At 45.6% G+C, this 18,452-nt stretch overlaps 1 protein-coding gene across 1 annotated transcript in view; it reads left to right on the top strand.

The window, feature by feature from the left end:
• The window catches only part of SLC8A2 (solute carrier family 8 member A2), a 172,429-nt gene extending 156,591 nt beyond the window's left edge, over positions 1-15,838 (top strand). The window contains exons 6-8 of the mRNA XM_073549114.1: positions 3,607-3,706; positions 11,803-12,078; positions 12,169-15,838. Coding sequence (XP_073405215.1) covers positions 3,607-3,706; positions 11,803-12,078; positions 12,169-12,545 — 753 coding nt within the window. The 3' untranslated portion in view covers positions 12,546-15,838. The remainder of the gene's footprint in view (positions 1-3,606; positions 3,707-11,802; positions 12,079-12,168) is intronic.
• Positions 15,839-18,452: the final 2,614 nt, after the last annotated feature.

Here is an 18,452-nt window from a genome sequence, read left to right as displayed (position 1 = left end):
TATACATCGGGGGGCAGGGGGAGGGATCGGATGTTATGCAATGGGACTGCATGACAAACCTGAATTCAGTGATTAAAGCGTGTTTCTCAGTACTTTTCTCTGTTTAGTGTAGATATTTATGTGTGATTACTGATTAGGCCTCTGTAATATGTACAGAATGGCCTTCCCTATATGGTTTTGCAGTTGTGTGAAAAATTGTTTGTCCCCTTCCTGATTTCCTGTTCTTTTGCATGTTTGTCACTCTTAAATGTTGCAGATCACCAAACAAATTTAAATATTAGACAAAGATAACACAAGTAATCACAAAATGCAGCTTTTAAATGAAGGTCTTTATTACTAAAGGGAAAAAGAAATCCAAACCTACAGGGCTCTGTGTGAAAAAGTGATTGCACACTTCCTTAACACTTAAACTAACTGTGGTTTATTACATCTTTAAAAAGCTGAGTTCAATTTCCCTAGCAACACCGAGGTCTGATTGCTGTCACACCTGTTCTCAATCAAGAAATCACTTAAAAAGTACCTGACGGACAAAATGAGGTAGACCAAAAGATCATCAAAAGCTAGACACCATGCCCAGATTCAAAGAAATTCTGGAACAAATAAGAAACAAAGCAATTGAGATTTATCAGTCTGGAAAAGGTTATAAAGCCATTTCTAAAGCTTTGGGACTCCAGGGAACCACAGAGCGAAAGCCATTATCCACAATTGGTGAAAACATGAAACAGCGGTGAACCTTCCCAGGAGTGGCCAACCCACCAAAATTACCCCAAGAGCACAGCAAAGACTCATCCAAGAGGTCACAAATGACCCCACAACAACATCCAAAGAACCGCAGACCTCACTTGCCTCAGTTAAGGTCAGAGGTCAGTGTTCATGACTCCAACATAAGAAAGAGACTGGGAAAAATGGCCTGCATAGCAGAGTTCCAAAATGAAAACCAATGTTGAGCAATTAGAACTTAAATGCTTGTTTCAGTTTTGCTGGAAAACATCTTGATTATCCCCAAGATTTTTGGGAGAGTACTCCGTGGTCTGACAAAAGTTGAACTTTTTGGAAGGTGTATGTCCCATTACATATAGCGTAGAAGTAACACAGCATTTCAGAAAAGGAACATCATACCAACAGTAAAATATGGTGGTGGTAGTGTGATTGTCTGGGGCTGTTTTGCTGCTTCGGGACCTGGAAGACTTGCTGTGGTAAATTGAACCATGAATTCTGCTATCTAGCAAAAAATTCTTGAAGGAGAATGTCCCCAGCCATCTGTTCGTGACCTCAAACTGAAGCGCTTTTGAGTTATGCAGCAGGACAATGATCCAAAACACACCAGCAAGTCTACCTCTGAATGGCTTAAGAAAAACAAAATTAAGACTTTGGAGTGGACTAGTCAAAGTCCTGACCTTAATCTGATTGAGATGCTGTGGCATGACCATAAAAAGGTGGTTCCTGCTCGGAAGCCACCCAATGTGGCTGAATTACAATAGTTATGCGAAGATGAGTCAACCAAAATTCCTCCAGAGTGTTGTAAAAGACTCATTGCCAGATATCGCCATTTCTTGATTGTAGTTGTTGCTGCTAAGGGTGGCCCAACCAATTATTAGGTTTAGGGGGCAATCACTTTTTCACACAGGGCCCTGTAGGTTTGGATTTCATTTTCCCTTAATAATAAAGACCTTCATTTATAAACTGCATTTTGTGATTACTTGTGTCATCTTTGTCTAATATTTCCATTTGTTTGAAATATTTACGTGTGACAAACATGCAAAAGAATAGGAAATCAGGAAGGGGGCAAACGTTTTCATAAACTGTACTATGCTTTCTACTTGTTGTGTCCCACTTTCCATCATTACGGCAGGGCTTAAACTTCCATATTGTTTCACGTCATTGTACAAGCCTTTATGACTATTTTCCTGAATACATGGGTTCAGTTCTTGTCTTACCTTGTTCCCGGTCTGTTCTACCCTTGTGTTATTCAGTATAGTTAATTATTTATACTGCCTATGGATATGACTCTCTGGATACAATTACCTCCAAACCTATGCCGTATCCAAAGGCTATGAAAGAAATGACTGTTTACTCATTAGAAAATGACTGAAGGGACATAAAGATGGAAGGAAAGGGTCTACATAGACCGGGGCAGGACAATGACTGTTATCCCACTATAGGAAACCCTCATTAAAATAATCGATGTGCTTTAGGATTTTTTTTCATGTGGATTTTGGTCATGTCTTGGACTTTTGAGGACAAAAAATATATTCCTCTAAGAGAGTTCAGCTTCAGAACAGCTATGGGATGTATTGACTGTATATATTCTTCAACTGCTTAAAATATGGTTTATGGTACAAAGCGTACGATCCTAAGGTGTCCATTTACATTACAGCAAAGCTAGCTAGACCCTGCTATTTCATGTGTAGAGTCTCTTGACTGATGATGTCAGGAGGAGAGAAGGCTCAGGCATGTTGACTTTTTACACATCTCATCCTCGTGTACAATGACTGATAACACCTCTATATACAGTAGATAATACAGGATCCATCATTCACAATAGGTGATGTCACAGCTCACCTCCTCCTCCTGTACAATGACCGATAACACCTCTATATACAGTAGATCACAGGATTCATCATTCACAATAGGTGATATCACAGCTCACCTCCTCCCCATCTGTACAATGACTGATAACTCCTATATACTGTATTTATAGTCCCCATGCACCTTCACCAGCTATTGACTTTTCAACCATCAACTATTCTTCCTATTTTCCCATGTACAGGCACGCTCGTCTTGGCAGAGGGTGTATTGTTCTCAATGGCGACAGTGTAGGGAGCCGTTGTCAGACATCTTTGACTGCTTCATATCTCCAGTGAGAAGAAAGGATTGGGCAGGTTAAACTCAACATGCCTGATCCACCATTTCCTCTCTCATCTGTTGGAGAGAGATGGTAGGCCCCCTATATAAATTACTATATATGAAGACCCTGCTGCTGCATGGCTTTAGGTGGTAGCAGACCTAGGACCAGGTCTACATCAGTACCACCGCCATAATCTATAAGCGGTATATCAGAACAGAAAATGTCATTGATTTATCTTTTTTTAGGCCTTTTTTAATTTATTGGCTCCTGAAAACCACATCTATTCACAAATGGCCAATTGATTGTCGCAGTATTTATGTGCCGCCATTGACGTCACACACTTTAGACACAATGATCTCACCAGGCCTGAAGATTGTTTTCCCAGGGAGGGTCACGACATCAAGTTAGATATTTTAGGCTGTAATCGATGATGCTATGACGATAAATTAGTCTACTTCTCCTTTCCTTTATGCCACGGCCATTCTGTAGCCATTGGTCCAGATAGACCACAAAGGGTTAATGTATAGAAATGTAAAGTCCATACCTATATATTAATTTCCCCACAGCAACTAAAAAGAAAAACAAAAAACATTTTTTGAGTGGTTTATTAAATGGAAGTTAGATGCTTGTTGGGGGGGATGGCGCTATATGGCGGCACTTGTGGATTGACACAAACTTTCCATATATCGTTTGGGGAATTGGTAGTACATTTGATGAAGAATCAGCTTTATTATTCAGCTCCTCTTCTCCCCTTACAGAGCACGGTGGACAAACTCATCAAGAAGACGAACTTGGCACTTGTAATTGGCACCCATTCCTGGAGGGAGCAGTTCATGGAAGCCATCACCGTCAGTGCAGGTCAGCCTATATCCCGTACTCAATGCACTTGCCGTCACTGCAGGTTAGCTTATGCCCCATGCCCCGTGCTAATGCTCTCACCGTCACTGCAGGTCAGCCTATGCACCATGCACCATGCCCAATGCTAATGCACTCACCATCAGTGCAGGTCAGCCTATGCCCCATGCCCCGTGCCCAATGCTAATGCACTCACCATCAGTGCAGGTCAGCCTATGCCCCATGCCCCGTGCCCAATGCTAATGCACTCACCATCAGTGCAGGTCAGACTATGCCCCATGCCCCGTGCCCAATGCTAATGCACTCACCGTCACTGCAGGTCAGACTATGCCCCATGCCCCGTGCCCAATGCTAATGCACTCACCATCAGTGCAGGTCAGCCTATGCCCCATGCCCCGTGCCCAATGCTAATGCACTCACCATCAGTGCAGGTCAGACTATGCCCCATGCCCCGTGCCCAATGCTAATGCACTCACCGTCACTGCAGGTCAGCCTATGCCCCATGCCCCGTGCCCAATGCTAATGCACTCACCATCAGTGCAGGTCAGACTATGCCCCATGCCCCGTGCCCAATGCTAATGCACTCACCGTCACTGCAGGTCAGCCTATGCCCCACGCCCCGTGCCCAATACTAATGCAATCACAGTCAGTACAGGTCAGCCTATGCACCATGCACCATGCCCAATGTCAATGCAGTCACCGTCACTGCAGGTCAGCCTATGCCCCACGCCACGTGTTCAATGCCAATGCACTCACCATCAGTGCAGGTCAGCCTATGCCCCACACCCAATGCCAGTGCACTCCCCATCAGTGCAGATCAGCCTATGCCCCACGCCCCGTGCCCAATACCAATGCACTCACTGTCAGTGCAGATCAGCCTATGCCTCACACCCAATGCCAGTGCACTCCCCATCAGTGCAGGTCAGCCTATGCCCCACGCCCCGTGCCCAATACTAATGCAATCACAGTCAGTACAGGTCAGCCTATGCACCATGCACCATGCCCAATGTCAATGCAGTCACCGTCACTGCAGGTCAGCCTATGCCCCACGCCACGTGTTCAATGCCAATGCACTCACCATCAGTGCAGGTCAGACTATGCCCCATGCCCCGTGCCCAGTGCTAATGCTCTCACCGTCACTGCAGGTCAGCCTATGCCCCATGCCCCATGCCCAATGCTAATGCACTCACCGTCACTGCAGGTTAGCCTATGCCCCACGCCCCGTGCCCAATGCTAATGCAATCACAGTCAGTACAGGTCAGCCTATGCACCATGCACCATGCCCAATGTCAATGCAGTCACCGTCACTGCAGGTCAGCCTACACACCATGCCCAATGTCAATGCAGTCACCGTCACTGCAGGTCAGTCTATGCCCCACGCCACGTGTTCAATGCCAATGCACTCACCATCAGTGCAGGTCAGCCTATGCCCCACACCCAATGCCAGTGCACTCCCCATCAGTGCAGATCAGCCTATGCCCCACGCCCTGTGCCCAATACCAATGCACTCACTGTCAGTGCAGATCAGCCTATGCCTCACACCCAATGCCAGTGCACTCCCCATCAGTGCAGATCAGCCTATGCCCCACGCCCCGTGCCCAATACCAATGCACTCACTGTCAGTGCAGATCAGCCTATGCCTCACCCTCTGTGCCCAATGTTAATGCACTTGTGAGTAGGTACGCGGGATGCAGTGACAGATGGGAGGCAGAGCAAGGGTTAACAGATTTATTAACAGGGGAATACTCCACGCAGGGAGGTATTGGTTTAGCAGGGAAGTGGCAAATGATATTAGCACAGTATGGGTGCAGGGTGAAGTAATAATTGTAATAGGTAAAGCAACTGTTCCTGAAAGAGTTATCAGTCTGACGGCTTCCTGACTACAGAGTCTTAGGTTCCAACGGTGGCGCTTACGCAACTGGCACGTGATGATTACACACTCACCGTCAGTGCAGGTCATCCTATGCCTCACGCCCCATGCCCATTGTCAATGCACTCACCGTCAGTGCAGGTCAGCCTATGCCCCGTGCCCAATGCTCTCACTGTCAGTGCAGGTCAGCCTATGCCCAGTGCCCAATGCTCTCACAGTCAGTGCAGGTCAGCCTATGCCCCGTGCCCAATGCTCTCACTGTCAGTGCAGGTCAGCCTATGCCCCGTGCCCAATGCTCTCACTGTCAGTGCAGGTCAGCCTATGCCCCGTGCCCAATGCTCTCACTGTCAGTGCAGGTCAGCCTATGCCCCGTGCCCAATGCTCTCACTGTCAGTGCAGGTCAGCCTATGCCCCGTGCCCAATGCTCTCACTTTCAGTGCAGGTCAGCCTATGCCCCGTGCCCAATGCTCTCACTGTCAGTGCAGGTCAGCCTATGCCCCGTGCCCAATGCTCTCACTGTCAGTGCAGGTCAGCCTATGCCCCGTGCCCAATGCTCTCACTGTCACTGCAGGTCAGCCTATGCCTCACGCCCCATGCCCATTGTCAATGCACTCACCATCAGTGCAGGTCAGCCTATGCCCCGTGCCCAATGCTCTCACTGTCATTGCAGGTCAGCCTATGCCCCGTGCCCAATGCTCTCACTGTCAGTGCAGGTCAGCCTATGCCTCACGCCCCATGCCCATTGTCAATGCACTCACCATCAGTGCAGGTCAGCCTATGCCCCGTGCCCAATGCTCTCACTGTCATTGCAGGTCAGCCTATGCCCCGTGCCCAATGCTCTCACAGTCAGTGCAGGTCAGCCTATGCCTCACGCCCCATGCCCATTGTCAATGCACTCACCATCAGTGCAGGTCAGCCTATGCCCCGTGCCCAATGCTCTCACTGTCAGTGCAGGTCAGCCTATGCCCCGTGCCCAATGCTCTCACAGTCAGTGCAGGTCAGCCTATGCCCCGTGCCCAATGCTCTCACAGTCAGTGCAGGTCAGCCTATGCCCCGTGCCCAATGCTCTCACTGTCAGTGCAGGTCAGCCTATGCCCCGTGCCCAATGCTCTCACTGTCAGTGCAGGTCAGCCTATGCCCCGTGCCCAATGCTCTCACTGTCAGTGCAGGTCAGCCTATGCCCCGTGCCCAATGCTCTCACTGTCAGTGCAGGACAGCCTATGCCCCACTCCACATGTTCAATGCCAATGCACTCATCGTCGGTGCAGGTCAGCCTATGCCCCCTGCTCCATACACAAGGCCAATTCACTCACAACAGTCTATGCACTATGCCCCATGCCAATCCCCCGTTTACAATTTTGTAGGCAATGAATGATGGGGGTCGGGGTGACTGCCGGAACCCAGCATGACCAACTGAAATAAATCAGAATGCTGCAAGTGAGAGCCGTAGGACCGAATATCAAGAACCTTTTACATTGGAAATTGCGGTGCCCCCCATCACTGCAGTTCCCCTTTAGGCTAGTTTCACACTAGCGTTTATGAGCGCAGCGACGGCCTGCGCACGGCCGCCGCTAAGCCCCGCCCCCTGCCGCGCCTCCGCCGGTAGCTCCGCATGCGCCCTGCGTCCCCTATCTTTATCACTGGGGGCGCAGGCCGTGCGCAGTATGCGTTTGGCGGCGCATGCGCCTTTTTGACGGTGCGCCGGCGCCACCAAACTGCAGCAGGTTGCGTTTGGCGCAGGTCGGCGCACCGTCAAAAGGATGCATGCGCCGCCAAACGCATACAGCGCACGGCCTGCGCCCCCAGTGATAAAGATAGGGGACGCAGGGCGCATGAAGCGTCATGCGCCGGTAGGCGGAGCTACCGGCGGGGCTTAGCGGCGGCCGTGCGCAGGCCGTCGCTGCGCTCATAAACGCTAGTGTGAAACTAGCCTTATTTAGCCGCCTATGGTATTTTTGTTTGTCGCGCCCCTATAATGTGTGTGAATCGCTTATAAGTAGCCCCTAATCTGACCAGATTTACACTAAGCCGCTCATTATGCACTAATTGCCTGACTTTAGTACTTGTAATTAATGCTGGATTTCTACATTTACGGGGATCATGTATTTAAAAGGGATTTACTTTTAAGAAAAAAATAATAATTGATTAAGCGGCTTACTAACCGATATCTGGCATGAAACCACCCGCTACCAATAATACCTGTTATCGGTTATTAACCCACTTGAAGAAATTTTCTTAAATACACTTTTTTTATGCCAGGGCTGTGCAGCCAAATACAACAGGGCATATTTTAACGTGGACGTGCTATTGCTTTTTCCGGGGGGCAATTTTCTGTAGATTTCAAGTTCATTTTCCTTGTTTTTCACAGATAGAAAAATTACCTATTAGAGTCTATGGGGCTATTGTATGTCTGGTTTTTTTTTCTTTTGTTGGGGGGTGTGTGGAGATTATTCACTAAAATTAAAGAGATAGCACCATCTTTATAAATGGGTATTTTTTGGATAGAGCTTGTAAATACAAGCAATTTTGCAAGTTACTGCTTCTTAAAATTTTCTGCTGTTCTTAACATATTAAGGGTATGTTTCCACGGTCAGGAAACGCTGCGTGTTTGACGCTGCATACAGCCGTCATCTACAAGCTCTACTATATCTGGATGTCATGCATCCAGATGTAGCAGAGCTGGACTCGTCGTGGGACACTCATTATTAAGGACTATGTCGGACAGGAAGTATTTGTGTTTATTTTATTTTTATTTTTTTTCAGGAGATCGAGGACTTCGGGGAATTAGGCATATAATAAAATGGCAAAACTGTGTGGTGTTTTATTTCATTAAAATACTTTTTCTGGCTGTCTTTTTTTAACCCTTTAACTATAGGATTAATAATGGATAGGTGTCTTAATGAAATCAAAGGTGACATTAGCCCCTTATTACCCCATATGCCACCGCTACACGGCAGTGAGAAGAGAGAGGTTAAGTGCCAGAATTGGCGCATCTTACACATGTGCCATTTCTGGGGCGACTGTGTGCTGGTGTTTGTATCCATGACCCCTTCCTAGGCTATGAATATCAGCCCGCAGCTGTCTGCATAGCCTTTCTGGCTATTAATTATAGGAGGACCCCACGTCATTTTTTTGTGGGGGATCCCCCTATTTTAATAGCCAGTAAAGGCTTTGCAGACAGCTGTGGGCTGATATTCATAGCCTGGGAAGATCCAAGGGTATTAACCCCTTCCCAGGATATAAACATCGGCCCCCAGTCGCTGGCTTTCTCTCTCTGGCGCAGAAAAATTCACGGGAGCTCACACCATTTTTTTTTCTATTATTTATTTTAAAATAAAGGAAAGGGCATTACATATTAAGCCGGGGTCAGACATGCGAGAAACTCGCATGAGTCTCGCACCTCAGTACTCAGCACTGCACTCGGGACCGGAGTGTTCAGCTGCATAGAAATACATGCAGCCGCACACTCCTGTCCTGAGTGCCGTCTATCTATCTATCCCATATCTATCATCTATCTATTATCTCTCTCTCTCTCTGTCTATTTGTCTATCTATTATCTCTCTATCTATCTATCTATCTATCTATCTATCCCATATCTGTCTATCTATCTATCTATCTATCTATCTATCTATCTATGTGTGTAAACATTCTTCAATGGAGTATGTAGAGGTAGGACAAGGAAATTACATCACAATTCTTTTTTGTTGTTAAATAATATATCTTTATTTAGCTTACAAAAAAACGCATACAAATCTGCATGGAAAAAAACGCATCAAAAACGCAGGTGACCCACCAGTGACCTCTGATACAGATTTGGTGCAGATTTTACCTGCGTCAAATCCTGAGCAAATACTGAGCCAATCCTGACAGTGGAAACATACCCTAACACTTTTCTTTTGCTTACAGCTTGTTGCCTTGGAAACCGACCACTGCTGGACAGCAGAACATACACAGTGCTTACAAGCTGTTTTCTGTTGAGCTTGTAAGCACTGTTTTGATGCTGGCCAGGATCATTTGAGTGTGATGTTACCACCTAATTGCGGCAGCTTCGGCACAGTGCTTACAAGCTAGACGGCAGCGGTGGTCGGTCTCCTAAGTAACAAGTTGTAAACAAAAGAAAAGTGTTTTCAAATTTTAATAAGCAGTAAATGGCAAATGTGCACCCAACAGTATCCATCACTGAGGAGGAGAATAACCGTTTAAAAGTCTTATAAATGCATATAAGGCTGTTGAGTTTTGGTCAAAAGAGGCGGAGCCGGTATGGACTGTCCGTAGCTGAAGTGTGAATGTTGGACGTGAAGAACTGGTGTAATTATACGTAAGGGGGCAGTCAGACGGCTGTATAACACAGACGACCATCGCATCGCAATGCTCGGACTGGCCAAACAGCTCTCCTGACCCAAGCTTGACAGCTTCATGTATTTCCATGCAGCTATCACACTCAAGACGGGAGGTCCGCCGGCCAGTCAGAGCATTGCGATGCGATCGTCGTGCGTGTTATACGGCCGTCTGACTGCGCCCTGTGTGTGATAATTGTAGGTAATCTCATGATGAGAGTACCCGTCCCCGGTATAGCTTCGCTTCTTACAAGACTCTGGCGCCCCCTTGTGACTTTAAGAAGTAACAACGCTGTAATACAGTCAAAGCTGTGTTTTCGGGAGCTGGCAGTTTGCAGTTTTCCTGTGAGGCCACTTATGAGATATTTACTAAGGATTTCAGCTAAACTGAATCACCTGAGGATAGACGGCAATTTCTCACCAACGAATGGCTTTATCGATGGCAGAAATTAAAGCTCTCGGGGGCCATTTAAAACAGTGATGTCTTCCTATGTGGCAGAGGGGCATTTGGGCACTATCAAGTGGCAGATATTGGGTGCAACAGTCACTCCATTACTTATGGCTACGCCACCGAGGCTTATAAAGAAGTTATCCTGAGCCATCCAATGCCACTAACTACTGATGACTTCACGAGTTGCCTGCATGATCGACATGGGTCGCCCTCCCAGGGCTGTGGGGTACTCGGTACCGGGCCGGTCTCTCAAAGGGGAATGTCACAGCAGCGGTGACCCGGTCCGTGGCCCTGGGCGCCCATGTAAAAGGGGTTACGTGATGGAATAAAGTTTATGAGTGAATGATTCGTGACGCCACCTGTGGTGTTCGGCAATGAAGATGTTAAGCCGACGCTGCAGACAGATCCCCTGGGACAGATGGTGTGGTGCAGCTATGATGTTGTGGCCCTCCACAGGTAGGGCAGCAATCCCAGGGCAATGAGGATAGGTGTTGAGGAAGAGGGTGCAGTGTCTGGCACAGAGATGTAGCAGTGCTGATGGAGTTACGCGAAGAAGGCAAGGACACAGCAGGGTGCAGTTTCTTTACCTTTACTTTGCTTGGCAAATGCAGTCCAGGGTCCATATTACAGATGGCACAGGAGCTGGCTAGCCTGGAAGCAACTTAGGAATCTCTCTAGGCAGATGGGTTGTGTAGTATCCTTCCTAGTGCTTAGTTTTAGGTACTTGCAGTACTGTGTTACACTGAAGTTCCACTTGCTTATTCTCTTTAGAACTCCCTCATATGGCAGACAGCTGTAGCCTTCCTCTTCTGGCTCACACGTCACTGTTGTGCCTCAGAGTCTTATGTGGGAATAGAGCATTTACAGCTTCCCATTCCTCCGGTTTCTGTTGCAGGACCATCAGTGTCCGTACAGCCTTGGAGACCGGGCTCCAGATCATGCGCTATAGCTGGGAATGAGCTTCAACTCTCTGCTCAATCTCCCCACTCTTCTCCTCACGTCCACACACGTTGCCCTCCTCACACGAACTCCCTAATCTTCCTTCCTGGCCCCCAGAGAGTATCGCCTCCCCCAGGTTTGGTTCAGAGCTCCCTCTGCTGACCTGGAATGGAAACTGTGTCATGTGTTGTGGTAAACTGCCAGAGAGGTCCTTTATTGCTTCCAAGCATGACATCACACTCCCTAGGAGGAAGGCAATACCACTGTTGCGACCATACTCCTGGGGGCGCCACAGACATGTAACGTGTAGGTGTCTTGGCGGGATCGTAACCTCATTAGCACCGCTCAGTTGTAATGTGTAAGTGTGCAGCACCGGATGGAACCCTGCACTAGATTCATGCACTTGTAGACTGAGCTTAGGTCTACTTTGAGTATAGTTTAAGAACTCTGTATATATGGTCTATAAGATTTTATCTGACCACTTCTCGCCTTTATCTTCCAGGGGATGAGGAAGAGGAGGATGATGGAAGAGACGAAAGACTCCCCTCCTGTTTTGACTACGTCATGCACTTCCTAACGGTGTTCTGGAAAGTCCTGTTTGCCTTTGTGCCCCCTACAGAATACTGGAATGGCTGGGCCTGCTTCTTCGTCTGCATTACTATAGTGGGGATGCTAACTGCAGTCATAGGCGACCTAGCCTCACATTTCGGCTGCACCGTTGGGCTGAAAGACTCAGTAACTGCGGTGGTGTTTGTCGCACTTGGCACATCTATCCCCGGTACAGAATTAGTTTTACACAGAATTAGCCATGGTATATAGGAGGTTAATACAGAGCTCTTTTACTCTCATTTTTTGCTATCTTTTGCAGATACGTTTGCAAGTAAGGTGGCTGCAACACAGGACCAGTATGCAGACGCCTGCATCGGCAACGTGACGGGAAGCAACGCAGTGAATGTCTTCTTGGGTATTGGGGTGGCCTGGTCCGTAGCTGCAATCTACTGGGCTATCCAAGGAGAAAACTTTGAGGTGAAGACGGGTACATTGGCCTTCTCGGTCACACTCTTCACCATTTTCGCATTCATCAATATCAGTGTCCTCTTATATCGTCGTAGACCCCATATAGGAGGGGAGCTTGGAGGGTCTCGCCTATCAAAGACCCTCACTGCCATTCTTTTCATAGGCTTGTGGTTTCTCTACATCTTGTTCTCTAGCCTGGAAGCCTACTGCCATATCAAGGGCTTCTAAGAGGGGATACAAAGATACGACAAGAGGCTTTCTTGTAGAACTCAAACATTCCATGGGCTGCCACTCACATCGGTTGTGAGATGTTTCATTAGGGAGAAGCGGAGAGCTAAAAACAAGGAAAAAAAAGGATAATTTATTTATTTTTTTAATTTTGTTTCCATTTTTGGGTCTTATTCCTTCATCTTCTGTTTTGGTAAAGTAGCACAATTTTGCAAAAAAAAAAAGAGGCCATTAGATTGTCCTCTATATTAAAGTTCAACTCATAGAATGAGTTATAGAAGTTGAGTTGAGGGTCACAATTTTGCCTAAACAGCCTCTGGCAACAAGTAACTGCTTAAGGTAAGGTTGAGATTTTACTCATACTACAAGTTACAGCAAATAGACTCCTTACATCTATGTTCTCCGGTGTCATGTCATGACGGAGGAACCCGTCCTCTACATACAATTAGAAGTTGTGGACCTAATCAACTTTCATGAAGATGGACCCTACTAGATAGCAATGGACATGAGGTATGAGGCACTTTTTGGTCTAGTTATTAGTGAATGGAGAGTTGAATATTGGAAACACCACCAATATGGCAGCCTCAAATACCTATTACAGTGGTAAGTATGTTTTAAGCCACAACTCATGTAGGACGCTCTACTGGAATGACAATGGATGGGACTCTGTAGCCCGGTAACACACACTGGTGCTATTATATCTAATGTCAGGCACACAAAAGTTCTCGTCTACCAAGATTTCAAGGTTTACCAACACAAATTTATAGCTTTCCTGTATTTTGGCCAACTCAAGTGAGATGGTCATAGTCAGTAATGTTTACAGTGTTCAATATGAGAACTGGTTGGTGCACGGTGATGAGGGAGAACCTTAAATTCTGAACTACGGTCTACTTTTTCAGTGACTATAATAGTCAAATAGGAAGGCTTAAGGGCATTTTAGTTTAAGTGCTCTATAGTGACCCCAAGAATTTCCATTCATTCTCATATTCCATAGTTATGATACTCAACCACTTGTAGTTGAAAGAAGTAGTAACGGACAATGATGACAGTTCCCAGGGTTCATCGAGAATGGTTACTTACTGGTATGTGCATTGATGAACCCGATACAATTAGTATGTCCTGAGGTCTAGTCAGATGGTTCTTCCAGAATGGAGGAAGAAGAGACTCCACCTGTCGTAGCGCCCTCCGATGTTATCCCGGTGAAAGAACTCAATTCATTCCTCCTGAAGAACTGTGTCTGTTTTACACCTCGGAAGGAAGCGTCTTTCAAACGTTACATGTGGTAATCTATACCAGTGTTAGTAGTTACCTATGAGTAGTAGTACAACCTATAAAATTTTCAGCTCCCACTGCCCTTATTGACCATCAGACCAAAGTTTTGATGTTCTGATGGGCCATCACCTTCAAGCCCTGGGATTCCCAAGCCAATCAGGATAAAGCCATTTGCCAACCCTCCTAGTCATTTGTCTAGATTTATGGGGTAGCAGCTCCTGCATGTCACTGCCCAAACAATCCAGATTGTGAGTAGAGAAAAACAGCACAGTGTTCAGCCATTTTCTTCCAAATAACGCCCGGCATGGTGAGTACATGATTAAAGCAATGAGATAGATCACCGTGAGCTCTTTCCATCAAGAGGACCTTGTCTTATCCTAGAAACATAAATTAAGAATTAAAGCAGGTGTTTCTAAGTATCCAAACTGTACGGAGTTTACGATGAAGAAGAAGGTATCCATTAAAGTTAATACCTTGAGTCATCTTTCCCAAAACCCAACCTGTTCACCACAGAAGACACAAATGTGTCCACCATTATGTCCCTACTTCATAATCCAGCTGCATGTCTTCAAGGTCCAGTTATTGAGTGTTGGCTAGTTTTGGGAGAGAGCCACATTATTGAACATTTCTTTCAGTGGCCATCAATCAATCTTCGGACTTGGTAATGTCTATTAATGAACCAGAAGGAGACAAGGTTCCCAAGAATGGGTTGTACTGATAACATACATGCAGACTTTTTGACTTTTCTGCACACCATCCTGTTCTCCATTTAGATTTCACTGCAAGTGCAACACCTCGCGACGGTGATCTACAGAGGCACAACATGATGTGATCCAGCAACTTGTTGGCACTTGTTTAATTTGATCAAAGACAGGCTGTATTTGTGCATTACTGGGCAGACTTCAATAAGCACACCCATGGACCAAGCCCCAATTCTGCAACGGGTGGCAGGTTAATGCTGATGAAAATTTCCTGTTTATATGCTTACCAAAAAAAAAATAAAATAATGGGACACGTCGGTCCCAGCTCCTATGCCAGATGAGGGCACTGCGGACTGTGAGAGGAGATAACACTGCCCTTTGTACTGTTGATGTTCTCATATGGCTGTTTTATATGTAATGCCGGCTACATCCTTCAGTGTTTAGTCTGTGTGTCTGCTCATCCCACTACGTCTTCACCCAGATGCTGAGATCTTTGCTTCCTCTTTGTCTTCCTGAGCTTTTTGCTCCTACCATTCTTGCTTTCAATCTTAACCTTACCCTGTACATCTTGCGCGAGGCATCTCTGCTTAATTTGGGGTTGGTGAAGTCTTGACATCTTCCTCCTTTCATTCTTTTTTGTTGCTTTTATGTATTTCTCACATATCTCTCAATCTTTCTTCATCTTTATTTGATGGGTCTTCATCAATTGTACAAACTTCCTTTACATGTTTAATTTCTTCTAGGTTTTCTTTCCATTTTTCCTTTCTTATCCGTGCCAGACTGGGGTTCCCCGGGCTCACCAGAGGAGATGGCAATCATCCCATAAGATATTGACCCTAGTGGCCAGGTGATTGGCGAGTCCAAAGTCATCTCCCGATGAGGTTCTTCTCATGTAAATTATGATCTCACGTTTCTCTGGTGGGCCAGTCTGACCCTCAGTTATTACAAGATAGAAAAATGGACATGGCCTGAGGTGTTATCTCAAATCTCTGAGATTCTGAACTTCGAGATGACTCTGCTTGAGACGACTCAACTCTTCTTTTGCTTGACTTTCTTCTGTCATGGCACTCCCGCCCAACTATATCTATTACTTTCTCCAGTTTTGCTTCCTCCTTGCTTCCCATTTCATCTTACCTTTCTTCCTCCTAATTATGGCATCCTTCTCCTCCTGCCTCCTTGTCTTTGGCTGTCTGTCCCCTCATCTCTCTGAGTTTGCGTGTGCCGACACAGAAAGGTCCTCAGCATGTCATATTAATGCAAGAAAAGCTATAACTTTATCAATATAATTATTTATTTTGAAAAAAAAAAGTGTGTTTCCTTGTGTGATGTTGGGTACAAGGTTTCTAGGGACTGGACATTGATCGGGGATTTATTGTAATGGCCATATTGGAGTTGGACGGGAATTTTGCTCAATATCAGACATTTAGGCCTGTTTCACACTTCAGCTTTTTGACGTCAGTCAAAATCCGCCAATTTTTGAAAAAAACGGATCCGCCAAAAAGGGGGCGGATCCGTTTTTTCCCCAATAGACTTACATTAGTGGCGGATCTTGACTGATGTTCGTCCGTCCCACCCGTTTTATGATGGATCCGCCAAGATTTCAGCGTCTCCTGGGTGGATGGGATAGACACTGCAACGTTTTTTTGCTTTGATGGTCCGCTATTTATCTGTGCGCATGCCCGGAAGCTTCACGCCGGGAAGCATTTTAACTATGAAATGCCGTTCCGGGGATCTCTCTCTCTCCTTTTCCCCCAGGCTGCGGTTCCTTTAAAATGCAGACTTCGGCGGATCCGTCAAAACAACGGTCCGGTGGCACCCGTTACTATCTCAACGGACACGGATCCGTTCTCCGCCACAGAAAAATCGTAGGTGTGAAACAGGCCTTAGTATTTGCCTCTCAGAAGGTTTTGCCTTTTCTGTGTGAACACAATAGGATTACAGGTTGGAATTGATAGAACTGTATCTTTTCCCAATACGATAATCAGACAAAATGCCACATATATTTTCTGATGCTCTGCAGAACAAGCGGTGAATCAAAGTGCCGGAGCGTGCTTACAGCCGGTGCTCACAGTATTACTCCTACATGTATATAGCGCCATTAATTCCACAGCGCTTTACAGACATTATTGGCACTGTCCGCGATGGAGCTCGCAATCTAAATTCCCTATCAGTATGTCTTTGGAGTGTGACGGGTGACTCTAGCGGTTCCGGTGCTCCTCTATGACTGAAGTCCGGCAGCTCCCGGGAGGAATAAATTCATTTTCTCCTGGTAGCTGCACTTTTAGTAAGGTGGCCGAACAGCATTGTAACAATGTTAACCTTATACCTACAGGTTAAAAGCATTTGGGGACATAACAGGATCACTTTAAAAGGATTGGGTGACCAGAAAATTTCCTAATGTGTAAATCAGTTTTTTACGTTACATTCATTTTTTATAACTTTTTGATATTTTTTTTTTTGTATTTTCAATATCCATTTCGATATTAAATAAAAATGTTGCAATTTTCAAACTGGTCACTAAGTCTAATATTAGATTAGACCCTATTTTTTTGTATTATAGCATTATCTAAGCATGCTCTAATCAGGGCAGATGAGGTGAGCTGTGACATCACCTATTGTGAATAGTGAATTCTGTGTTATCTACTGTACAGTATATAGAGATGTTATCAGTCATTGTTCAGGAGGAGGTGAGCTGTGACATCACCTATTGTGAATGATCGTTCCTGTGTTATCTACTGTATATAGAGGTGTTATCAGTCATTGTACAGGAGGAGAAGGTGAGCTTTGACATCACCTATTGTGGATGGTTGTATACAGTGGAGTTACCAGTCATTGTACAGGAGGAGGTGACAGGTGGATCCTGTGTTATCTACTGTATATAGAAGTGTTTTCGGTCATTGTACAGGAGGTGGAGGAGGTAAACTGTGATATCACCTATTGTGAATGGTGTATCCTGTGTTATCTACTGTATATAGAGGTGTTATCACTCATTGTACAGGAGGAGGAGGTGAGCTGTGATATCACCTATTGTGAATGGTGGATCCTGTGATTTCTACTGTATATAGAGGTGTTATCTATCATTGTACAGGAGGAGGTGAGCTGTGACATCTATTGTGAATGGTGGATTCTGTGTTATCTACTGTATATAGAGGTGTTATCAGTCATTGTACAGGAGGAGGAGGTGAGCTGTGATATCCCCTATTGTGAATGGTGGATCCTGTGTTATCTACTGTATATAGAGGTGTTATCAGTCATTGTACAGGAGGAGGAGGTGAGCTGTAATATCACCTATTGTGAATGGTGTATCCTGTGATATCTACTGTATATAGAGGTGTTATCTATCATTGTACAGGAGGAGGTGAGCTGTGACATCATCTGTTGTGAATGGTGGATTCTGTGTTATCTACTGTATATAGAGATGTTATCAGTCATTCTACAGGTGGAGGAGGTGAGCTGTGACATCACCTATTGTGAATAGTGAATTCTGTGTTATCTACTGTACAGTATATAGAGATGTTATCAGTCATTGTTCAGGAGGAGGTGAGCTGTGACATCACCTATTGTGAATGATCGTTCCTGTGTTATCTACTGTATATAGAGGTGTTATCAGTCATTGTACAGGAGGAGAAGGTGAGCTTTGACATCAACTATTGTGGATGGTTGTATACAGTGGAGTTACCAGTCATTGTACAGGAGGAGGTGACAGGTGGAGCCTGTGTTATCTACTGTATATAGAGGTGTTATCAGTCATTGTACAGGAGGAGGTGAGCTGTGACATCACTTATCGTGAATGGTGGATCCTGTGTTATCTACTGTATATAGAAGTGTTTTCGGTCATTGTACAGGAGGTGGAGGAGGTAAACTGTGATATCACCTATTGTGACATCTATTGTGAATGGTGGATTCTGTGTTATCTACTGTATATAGAGGTGTT

The sequence above is a fragment of the Dendrobates tinctorius genome, unplaced genomic scaffold, assembly GCF_039654945.1.
Source record: "Dendrobates tinctorius isolate UK_male_01 unplaced genomic scaffold, ASM3965494v1 ptg000158l, whole genome shotgun sequence".
NCBI classification, from domain to species: Eukaryota; Metazoa; Chordata; class Amphibia; order Anura; family Dendrobatidae; genus Dendrobates; species Dendrobates tinctorius.
The sequence above is the reverse complement of the archived record's forward strand: the minus strand, read 5'-3'. Positions and strand labels throughout refer to the sequence as shown.